The 12,081-nt window shown below is 40.6% G+C and overlaps 2 protein-coding genes across 2 annotated transcripts; both read left to right on the forward strand.

Moving 5' to 3' along the window:
• Positions 1–7,724: 7,724 nt before the first annotated feature.
• On the forward strand, positions 7,725–8,219 carry LOC104236353 (uncharacterized). The gene is made up of 2 exons (XM_009790263.1): positions 7,725–7,734; positions 7,846–8,219. The coding sequence occupies exons 1-2, from the start codon at positions 7,725–7,727 to the stop codon at positions 8,217–8,219; spliced, it is 384 nt and encodes a 127-aa protein (XP_009788565.1).
• Positions 8,220–10,164: 1,945 nt separating this feature from the next.
• Positions 10,165–10,689, forward strand: LOC138887948 (uncharacterized). The gene has a single exon (XM_070169741.1). The coding sequence runs from the start codon at positions 10,165–10,167 to the stop codon at positions 10,687–10,689; it is 525 nt and encodes a 174-aa protein (XP_070025842.1).
• The last annotated feature ends 1,392 nt before the right edge of the window (positions 10,690–12,081 follow it).

Below are 12,081 nucleotides of genomic sequence, written 5' to 3' on the forward strand. Positions count from 1 at the left end.
ATTTGATTTCCCTACACTTTGTGTTCTGCTGCTTGTGCAATGTCATGAACTGCATCTTTACTCTTCCTTTAGCTTCAGTGGTAGTAGGTGACGTACCAGGTTATTTGTGAGATGTGGAGGATGATGTTGTGTTGTCTTTCGCCAGTCTTATTCATCTTACTCATTTTATCATCCTTCCTATTTGAAGACTCATATATTTCCCAGAGACAAGGTTGGTTCATCATATTGATCATCACTGTTTCTTTCTTGGCAAGGGAAAGTGTCTTGTTAAATACCCCATGAACACCTTCTACCATTTAGTGTGTCCTTTGTTGGAGACTTTGTGGCCTTGTTTTTTGGATTGTACCCTAGAAGGATTCCATCGCTCATCTTTTTGCATTGAGCTTCCCAAACTGATCCTTCCTGTTGTCGAGAACATGGCATTTTCCTCCATTTGGCAGCTCATGGTGGGTTTTAATTCAGGAGGGACCTGATCCGCCACCTGTTCTCCATGTAGAAATCAGTATTTACTGCTTTTGCCCAGAATTTCTTGGTGATTCCATAGTCAATGAGCATTGTCCATGTAGCATTTTCCAGTTCTATTCTTTCTTTCAGCAATACCATTTTGCTGTGGAGTTCTTGAGTGTTGAGAAATTGTGTGTGATCCCTTCTTCCCCCTCCTCCTTCATTTTGTGAACTCATGTCCAGATGACACTTGAGTTTGGCAGACCACGAACCAGGTCCTGCTGAGTTAATTTATTCGGCGATGAGAAGTTTGCATATATCAATCCTTCATGCCATGGTTGCGACTTCACTCATCTTATACCACCAGCTTGTGGAGATTCATAATTAGTTGGAGTGGATGTTCTTGCTTCCTTTGTCCACTGAGACCACTTGGCGAGTTATTAGATTGGTGACTGCACTTTTTAGGCCATTCACATAGTGCACGTTCCCACTTGAGTGCCAAAAGTACCTTTCTACCTTTTCATTCACTGAGAATGTACCCTTTACTTTCTTCTTAAGAATACATTCCCTTCCTGCGGGGCTTTTAGTGAGAAGAGTTTCATGATATTTCCAGCTACGTTCTTTAAGCATCTACTATCCATAGTCCATCGCAGTCCGCTTCCTCATACTGTTCCCTGCTCATGCAAATCAAGGGTTAGATTTAGGAACCCAAACTAGTTTGGGTCCCTTGTTATGATAAAAAAGATGAATGAGGGATTTCCTAGTCCATGCAGGCAACATCTGATTTTTACGAGTGGTACCTGGTCCTTTGTTAGTAGTCAATCCATCAGTAAACACTTTGTTTTTCTGAGCAGACTGAACCCTAGCCTGGCAATTTTCTTTAAAATGTCCATTGTTCCTACAATGGGTACATAGCCAGTTATCAGGTACAGTGACATACTTGTTGTGCGGGTTGTAGGGAGTTTTCTCCCTTTGGAACCTGATGCCCTGCTTGTTCCCACTATTGTTGAGATACATGGCAGTCACAGCATCTGAGGACCAAGTCCACTTTAGAGATTTCTCAAGATTATTTCTTACTTTCTCCAATTCAGCTTGAAGTTGCTGATTCCTCTCGAGTTCACTACAGAGACTGGTTTTCACAACAGTTAACTCCTTTTCAAGCATGATGTGCGTCTCACTCGCTACTTCCTTTCCTTTCCCAAGACTTGCATTCCTATGTTCTCTATTGAGTCCCTCAATGGTTTCCTCTAGATCAATGCATATTACTAACAGGTCATCCCTCTCTTCTTCAGTAGATGCAACTTTTTCTTATAAGGTGTGTTTCTCATTGTTAAGACTTTCTATTGTTTCCTTTAGATCAAAAACTACTACCATCAGATCGTCTCTCTCATTTTCAACACTAGTTATTCTTTCATTCAAGGCTTCCTTTTCTTTTTCAAGATTAGCTATAGTCTCATTTAAGTCAGCTACACAGACCACTAGATCATCTCTCGATTGCTTTGCCTCTCCTAGTTCTATGGTCAGGATCTCCTTAACGTTTATAAGGCTATAATAAGCATCAATTAGGACATTAGATAAAGACCTTAGCTTCTTAGAAGAATAGGAGTTCAGATTTCTTTGAACATCCCTGAAGTTTACCTCATCGTCTTCATCTTCTTCTTCATCATCATCTGGCTGAGCCATCTATGCGAACAGTGAATCGTACTTCATTTCTTCAGTTTCCACTGCCATCATGGAATTGTTTTCTGCATCTGATTCCCATTCAGATTCACTTGAGGAGTCTCCCCAAGCAGCAAGAGCCTGCTAACGATATTGTCTGCAACACTTTTTCGATTGAATCTTTTATCTGGAACCAGGTTCCTTTTTCCTGCTTTGTTAGGATTTTGCTTGTATTGCTCCTATTTCGCGAATGGGCAGTCTTTGATGAAATGCCCTGACTTTCCACATCTGTGACAGAGATTGTTATTCCTTGTTTTACTTGAACTGCCCCACTTTGGTATACCACCATTTCTTCGAACCATCTTTTGAAATCTCTTAGTAAGATAGGCCATGTCACTATCTTCATCACTTGAATCACTGCTTTCAGCCTAAAACACCAGGTTCTTTTCCTTCTTGGGCTCTCTTCTTTCACTGTCTTTCCTTCTTTTCATCTCATATGTCTTCAGATTACCAATCAACTAATCCATGGTCAGATTCTATAGATCTTTAGCTTCAGTGATGGCATTTACCTTACTATCCCAAGACCTAGGTAGAACACTGAGGATTTTCCTTACAAGCTTGTTTCTGGGAATGACATCTCCAAGTGAGTGAAGCTCATTTATGATGGAGGTGAATCTGGTGTGTATATCTTGTATGGACTCATCATCCTTCATCCTAAAGAGCTCATATTCAGTTGTGAGCATGTCGATCTTGGATTGTTTGACATGAGTAGTTCATTCATGTGTGGTTTGTAAAGCTTCCCATATTTCTTTGGCAGTATCACACGCTGATACTCTGTTGTACTCATCAGGTCCTATGTCGCACATCAAGATTTTCTTGGCACGATAGTTCTTTTCTATAGCTTTTCTATCAATATCGTTGTACTCTCTTCTCCCTTTGGCCACCAATGGTCCTGTTTCTTCAAGATTCTTCATGGGAACATGTGGAACATCACAAATAATGTCCCACAGCTCTGAATCTTCTGCCATCATAAAATCATGCATACCGGTCTTCCACCAGCCATAGTATTGACCATTAAATTTGAGAGGTCTATAGATTGATTGTCCTTCTTCAAAGTTTGGTGGAACATCCATTGAGGATCCTTCCTAGGTGTTAGTCTGATAGGAGAAACCTGCTCTGATACCAATTGTTAGTTTATATGAGTACACCAAACTATAGAGTACCTAGTCCTCTATGAGATGATGCTTGGAATGCAGTAAAGACTAAACGTAAAGAAGACAAGAGATTTTCTATGTGGAAAAATCCCACACAAGGGCATCAAAAAACCACGACCTACTATTGTAGGCTTTTAACTATACTAACTTGCAATCTCCTTATTACAAGCCACTTTGAAAAAACCATATTGCAAAGACTTCAAACTAACTTGTGATGCAACCACCACAAGCCACTCTATAACTATCCTAGTTACAAAGGCTTTAAACTTATGACTATCCCTAGTCACAACATTAACTCAGAAGTTTACGAATTATGGTTTGTTCCTAAGATAATGCTTCTAAGAAAGCAAACTAGGAATTACAATGACGAACAAATAACAAGATTACAACTCAACTACGGATGTACATAAACTCATTTAGAAACTGATCCTTAGTGGAGTTGTCTTCTTGTTCTTGACACACCAGTGACTTCAATACTGGATGAATACTTTTTTTTTCTTGAGAGAATATCACTGAATGCACGAAGAATGGTGTGTCTTGCACCAGGTCGTTTTATCCCAAAAGTTAGCACAATGGATAGTGATGTCAACTCATGGTGTACGCTTCTTCCCAATGAGAAGTGACTGTTGTACTGTCTGCACAGTCACTTCCGGGCAGTTGCATTCCAGCTGGATAGTGGACTTTGTACTTCTGTGAGGACAAACCAACGGACCAAGTCCTAGTTGTGTTCCTCTTCTGTGACAATTGCTAGATGGTCACTTTCTTCTGCTGCGTTCCAGCTGTGTACTTGACTTGTACTTCCGTCAGAGAACCCTAAGGGACCAGGTTCCTATTGTGTTTCTCTTTATATTGATTGCGTACAATCACTGATTTGTGCTTGTGTCGGAGAACGCTAAGGGACTAGGTCACCGGGTCCCTGTTGTGTTCCTCTCTGTGGTCGTTCATCCATTTGCTGATTTTCAAACTTTGACCAGCTCACTTGACATATATATCCAGGTTTTCTATCTGATTCTTCATGACAAGTTTGTTAGATCATCAAAATATAAGAAGCATAAGGCCAAGACATTGAAAACCCATCACTAATGCCTTCCTACAAACTGAAGACCCCTTAGGTGAACATTTTCAGTGACCTAGATTTGTTCATATGATTTGATCCTTCCTAGTAAAATGCAGTGGTTAAATTTCTGATCATTTTTGCATGAAAAATAGGGATCATACTCTATGTCTTAAATATACTTCATTGATATTAGATGGCGTACAAGTGCCATAAGGAAAAATTTGAAAACAAAACCTATTTAGAAAGTGAAATAGAAAACATAGCTAAGATCTAATAGAAACAAATAATGAGTGGAGTTTAGAACCTTTACATAAAACATCTACTTTTGCATGATGGTCAGCAAAAAAATGAGAAAAAGTTAATTGTAACTTATTTCACAGGAGATTTTGTACAAAATGTTAGAAACTGTGACAATCTATTAGCTTGTCCTTCTCCAATAGGAAAAAGGTATTACTAAATTTTATACGAAATATTGGACAAAGAAACATTGTTAGATTTTTTGTAGAGGTACAGTGTCTTCCACATATTAGGATGAAAATTCTTAATAGGAACTTCTATATCGTCTTCATTTGAACAAAATGATAAGCTCGAACCCTAGGTCTCCATATTCAGAAAGTCGGAACACAGTTACACTAAGCGTGTTGCCCCAGACACTTCATAATGCTCGGTTCATCTTATTTGAATAGCAATGAGATCAAGAAAGTGTAGCAATTGGGGATAGATGATATAATAATAGTGGTAGCACCAGAATTCGAACCGATAAATATGGCAATGATACCTAATATAGAGATTCCCCTGTGGGAAAAGCCATTGAAATTAAATTAATAAGAAGCAATGAGTGTATACGGTCGAAATCGGAGAAGTCGATTTCGAGGACTTAACGGTAACCCGGGCTCGAGTTCGGGAAGCACGAAGTAAAGATCAGGTCTGATTGGAAAATGCATACCTCAAGGGAGTAAATCGGAGACCCGTCGTGATCTGCCTCGAGGGCAGTACAATTTTGATAACACTCAAGAAAGAGCGGGAATTTCTTAAAGGCATAAATATCTAAGGATAAGATTTGTACAAGTTGGTACAGGTCCGTACTAGGTTGTTATATAGCTGTACCAACAGAATTCTTTACCACAATGAGGAATGTACTATATTGGAGTTTTCTCCTCCAATATAAAGGGGACCCCAATCATTTGTAAGAAGAATCTCATTCACTGTAATAGAATATTCTACTCTGCTTTTCTTGTGCTCTACAATTGTTCTTCAGCTTTATTGTTTTTACTTCATTACTTTATTTGCTCTTAACTCACCTCGAGGCCCCCAAGATAATCAAGCTCGAGGTCCCCGTTGCTCTAACAACACTGGTTTGGTTTATCAATTCTTCTTACTTAAACCTAATATTACTTGTATATTTACTAGTATTAGAATAAATCACATATATTTAAAACCATAAATCATCTTTAATTGTTACTCACATTTTTCAAGGTAAATAGTTTGACGCCTGCCGTGGGGCTAAAGATAATAGTGATTATTTCTTTACTGATTCTCGTTACACACGTTATCTTTACACTTTTTCTTGTCAAGATTTTTTGATTCTCAAGCTTAGACATGTCTAGCACACAGAATGCACCTATTCACGACGACGAAGATCTTGGAGAAAACAGCAGTATAGGGGTCGGTGTACCATACATAAACCTTGAGGAAGTGCCAAATATGGAGCCGGTTGATATCAGCTCGCATAACGCTCTAAACCCAGATTCAGGTGCAGACCCCATAGGGAATGCGTGCAGGGGAGCCCGACCTGATGGACAAAGGACACGAGGAATGGAAGAAGGAGGAGTCAGCCTCCAGGTGATATTCAAAATGTTGCAAGCCCAGCAAGTCACCATCGCTCAACTTCAGAGTCAGAATAGAACTCCAAACACAGCCGAACTAGTGAACACTCGACGTGTTGAACTAGCGCTTGAAAGGCTCGCTGAAAGTGGATTGGGGATTGACCCTACAATTATGAGAATGCTCGAAGAGCTCTCCAAAAGGATCGAGACCGGAGAGAAGAAGATTAAAGAAAATGACAAAAAAGTGGAGACATAAAACACTAAGGGTGACCAAATACCGGGAGCACCTCCGATTTTGAAAGGACTGGACTCGAAGAAGTTCGTGCAAAAACCATTCCCCCAGAATACGGCTCCGAATCCCATCCCGAAGAAATTTCGAATGCCAGATATCCCAAAATACGACGGAACCACTGATCCCAACGAGCACTCACCACATATACTTGTGGCATAAAAGGAAATGATTTGGAAGACAATGAGACTGAGTCTGTTTTGCTAAAAAAGTTTAGGAAAACTCTGTCTAAGGGTGCCATGATTTGGTACCATAACTTACCCCCGAACTCGATCGATTCATTTGCCATGTTGGCAAACTCGTTTGTAAAGGCACATGTCGGTGCCATAAAAGTTGCAACAAGGAAGTTCGATGTATTCAAAATAAAGCAAAGGGAGAACGAGATGATGAGGGAGTTTGGTTCCCATTTCCAGTCAGAACAAATGGAGTTACCACCAGTATCCAATGACTGGGCCGTACAAACCTTCACTCAGGGGCTAAATGAACGAAGTTGAATAGCTTTGAAGCAGCTGAAGCAGAACTTGATCGAGTATCCTGCCGTGAATTGGGCGGATGTGCATAACAGGTACCAATCAAAAATTAGGGTCGAGGATGACCAGTTGGGAGCCCCCTTGGGCTTAGTTTATCCAAGCAGGTTACTAGAAAAGGAGTCAGGAAATACAGATAGGGGGTCAAGATCGAATAAGGAAAGATATCAGCCATACGTTGAGGATTGAAGGAACATTGCAAGGCATAATATACTTCGGAATGATCGAAGAGCAGATCGAGGTCAAAGTTCACGGGGACTCATGAGCAAAACCGAGTTTGATAGGCACTTGGGACCGGTAGAGGCACCCTAATTATTGGAATACAACTTCAGCGTCGATGCCTCAGGTATCGTCTCAGCCATTGGCAAAATTAGAGATACTAGATGGCCCTAGCCTATAAAGACCGATCCTTCTCAATGGAACCTCAACTCTATGTGCAAGTATCATGGTACTCATGGGCATAGAACCAAGGATTGTAGGCAGCTTAGAGAGGAGGTAGCTCGGTTGTTCAACGAGGGGCATCTTCATGAATTTCTCAGTGACCGGGCAAAGAACCATTTCCGAGAAAGAGATGCAAACAGGAAGAATGAGCCCGAAGAACCTCAACATGTCATTCACATGATCATCGGAGGAGTCGACATCCCATAGGGACCCATATTCAAACGTACCAAAGTATCTATCACAAGGGAGAAGTAGACTCGGGACTACATGCCCGAAGGTATGCTCACATTCAGCGAGGATCGAGGCCTTATTGAAGCCTCACAACTATGCACTGGTAATTTCTATCTTTTAAATAAAGTTTAAGTTAAACGTGTTCTCGTGGATCCAGGTAGCTCAGCAAATATAATTAGATCAAGAGTCGTGCAGCAGCTTGGGCTGCTTGACCAAATCATACCTGCCTCTCGAGTCCTGAATGGATTCAACATGGAAAGTGAAACAACGAAGGGGGGAATCATCCTCCCATTTAACGTGGCCGGAACCATGCAAGACACCAAGTTTCATGTCATCAAAGGAGATATGAGGTATAATGCTTTACTTGGAAGGTCGTGGATCCATAGCATGAGGCTAGTGCCATCAACCCTTCATCAAATGATGAAGTTCCCAACAAAGAATGGCATGAAAATTGTATATGGAAAGCAGCATGCAGCTAAGGAGATGTTTGCAGTACATGACTTGGCACCGGTATTGACACCATCTATATAGGAGAAGTCAAAGGACAAACATGTCACCATATAGCAATCACAGCCCATACTCTCGGTTGAGTCCAAGGGACAGGTGATTGATGAACAGGTGGTCGAGGACAAAGAAGAAGATTTCTTCACCCCCGAGCCTTTATTGCCCCCGAGGAATCGGATGTGACGAAGTCCGCGGTCAAAGAACTCGAGCAGGCCATATTGATCGAGCATCTTCCAGAACAAAAGGTATACTTGGGGACAGGGTTAACTCCCGAGCTCAGGAAAAAACTCAGTGAACTTCTTATCGATAACATTGATTGTTTTGCCTAATCCGACTTAGATATGACAGGTATCCCACCAGAGATAATTACCCATCGACTAAGTGTCAATCCCAGATTTAAATCGGTGAAGAAAAAGAGGAAACCTTAGTCTGAGATAAAGCATGCATTCATCAAAGAAGAGGTAACCAAACTTCTCAAAATAGGATCCATTAGGGAAGTAAAGTATCCCGAGTGGCTAGCTAACGTAGTAGCAGTCCCTAAAAAGGGAAACAAACTTACAATATGTGTAGACTATAAAGATTTGAACAAAGCATGCCCTAAAGATTCTTTTCCACTTCCCAACATCAATCGATTGATTGATGCTACGGCTAGCCACGAGATCCTTACTTTTTTTTATGCCTACTCCGAGTACAATCAAATTAAAATGAACCCGGAGGACCAGGAAAAAGCTTCGTTCATTACGAAGTGTGGTACATATTGCTATAATGTAATGCCCTTCGGGCTAAAGAATGTAGGAGCTACATACCAGCGCCTAGTTAATAAGATATTTGAACATCAAATAGGCAAATCTATGGAAGTTTATATTGATGATATGTTAGTTAAGTCCTTGTGCGCAGAGGACCATTTGACTCATTTGAATGTGACGTTCGATATCCTAAAAAAATACAACATGAAGCTCAACCCCGAGAAATGCGCTTTTGGAGTCGGTTCGGGCAAATTCTTGGGATTCATGGTGTCGAACAGGGGGATCGAGATCAACCCCGATAAAATCAAAGCCATCAAAGAAATCACCGTAGTGAACAATATGAAAGCCGTACAACGGCTAATCGGAAGGATAGCTGCCCTAGGCCAATTTATCTCGAGGTCATCAGATCGGAGCCATCATTTCTTTTCCCTACTCAAGAAAAAGAACAACTTTGTATGGACTCCGGAGTGCCAACAGGCCTTGGAAGAATTAAAACGGTATCTCTCGAGCCCACCCCTGCTCCATACTCCGAATGAGGATGAAATACTCTACTTGTATTTAGCCGTATCCGAGGTAGCGATAAGAGCCATGTTGGTACGAGAAGAACAAGGTATGCAATTTCCTGTCTGTTATATGAGTCGGACCCTAGGAGATGCCGAAACCAGGTACTCACATTTGGAAAAGTTAGCTCTTGCATTGATAAGTGCATCTAGGAAGTTAAAACCATATTTTCAATGTCATCCTATATATGTATTGACTACATAACCACTTCGAAATATCTTGCAAAAGCTCAAATTATCAGGCATATTGGCCAAATGGGCCATCGAACTTGGGGGGTATGATATCGAATATCAGCCCCGAACGGCTATCAAGTCTCAAATTTTAGCAGACTTCGTGGCCGCTTTTTTTCTGCCCTCTTACCTGAAGTAGAAAAGGAACTCTTGCTAAAATCAGGTACCTCTTCGGGGGTGTGGACCCTCTTCACAGACGGTGCCTCGAATGTAAAAGGGTCCGGGCTCGGTATTGTTCTGAGACCGCCTATGGGCAGTATCATTAGACAATCCATCAAAACTTCTAAATTAACTAACAATGAGGCCGAGTATGAAACCATGATTGCAGGTCTCGAACTAGCCAAGGGCCTTGGAGCAGAGGTCATCGAGGCAAAGTGTGACTCCCTTTTTGTAGTAAATCAAGTAAACGGGAGCTTCGAGATTCGAGACGATTGAATGCAGAGGTACTTAGACAAACTTCAAGTGACATTTCACCGCTTCAAGAAATGGACACTGGACCATGTACCTCGAGAACAGAATAGCGAGGCTGATGCACTTGCAAACTTGGGGTCATCGGTTGAGGAAGATGATATCGTCCCGGGGACTGTCGTCCAATTATCGAGGTTGGTGGTCGAAGAAGGCCATGCAGAAATTAATTCAACAAGTTTAACGTGGGATTGGAGGAATAAGTACGTCGACTACTTGAAGCATGGGAAGCTCATCACGGACCCAAAAGAGTCGAGAACACTTCGAGCCAAAGCAGCTCGATTCTCACTCGATGAAAAGGGAACGTTGTATAGAAGAACCTTCGATGGACCACTGGCAGTGTTCTTGGGACCCGGGGACACCGATTATGTATTACGAGAAATCTACGAGGGCACTTATGGGAACCATTCTGGTACCGACTCTTTGGTTCGCAAGGTGATCAGAGCGGGGTATTATTGGGATAACATGGAAAAGGATACCAAGGAGTTCGTTTGAAGGTGTGATAAATTCCAAAGATTTGCATCGATGATTCATCAACCCGGTGAACAACTCCATTCGGTCCTATCCCCGTGGCCATTCATGAAATGGGGGATGGACATCGTCGCCCCTACCAACGGCGCTAGGTAAAGGTAAATTTATTTTGTTTATGACTAATTACTTCTAAAAATGGGTAGAAGCACAGGCCTTCGAGAGATAAGAGAAAAAGAAGTCATCGACTCATATGGGACCATATCATATATAGGTTCGGTATACCTGTCGTAATAGCATGTGACAACGGGAAATAATTTGTCGGTGTTGATACTCAATTTTTCCCTATAATATTTTTAAAGTGCATATATACCTTCAAAACTATACAATAACATCAATTTATATTTTTCCATAATTCCTATATTTTTAAATTAGTATTTTATTTATATAAATAATTACAAAATTGCATCACAAATGGCTCTATAACATTTCATTGAGTTAATTTTTCTATTTATAGCCATATTAAGTTCAAATTATTTCACAAATGGCTAGATTTACACCTTTTGGTTACAATTGCAATATTTTGCAATTATAGCCCATGCATACATCATTGTATTATTTTACCAGAAATTGGTCCATATATTTTTAATATATTGAATAATTATTTTAAAGCACTTCTATGCATGAAAATTATTTTTTCTCACTGTTAATTATTTTATAAAATAATTTTTATTCAATTACTTGGGTATTTAATAAATAGCCCTCTTATTTTCAGATCTAACCCTGTTAAAACCAACCCAAATAACCCCTCTAAATTAGCCCAATTCCCAAAAGGAAACGAGTTGTTCCCAATAAATGTCGGAACCCGGACTCCGCGAAGGAAAAAGAGGGCGCGATAGCATGGCAATGCCGCTGGGGATATATTAGGCTTTTACAATAACGAACTTATTTTTGTGAATTAGTCTCAAGCATGCTTTATCCCGTGCACCCTCCCCCTTTATTTGGATTTATTTTCTTATTTATGATTTCCTTTATTTCCTAAAACTGACTTGTCTCTTTGTTTTCTTTTTGTAACTGTCTTTCAATTATTTAAATACCGCATTTATCATTTTTACGTGCAAATACTTGACAACATGCTATTTATTGTTGCATAAATCATGCTCAACATCATATTCCACTCGTGCGTAATCAATACTATAGCAACGCTTGATGAGTGTTTGCGCTCTTCCTATATGTCATCCTTTAAATTTGGAAAGGTGTATTTGCGGTAAAACTAGCCGATCAGCGGTGCGTTCGACGGTTACGTGCCTTTCCCCCTCAAGTTGTCCGCTTGAGAGTCCCAGTCTAGACCTCTGTAGAAACCCTACTCTGATTAATTGTGTGTGCATCGTGGTCAAACCTAGCCGGGTTAATATGTTG

Source organism: Nicotiana sylvestris, chromosome 3, assembly GCF_000393655.2.
Source record: "Nicotiana sylvestris chromosome 3, ASM39365v2, whole genome shotgun sequence".
NCBI lineage: Eukaryota > Viridiplantae > Streptophyta > Magnoliopsida > Solanales > Solanaceae > Nicotiana > Nicotiana sylvestris.

What these genes read in the sequence shown, in the direction of transcription:
- LOC138887948 (XM_070169741.1), top strand. Translation starts at nt 10,165, where the DNA reads ATGCAGAGGTACTTAGACAAACTTCAAGTGACATTTCACCGCTTCAAG.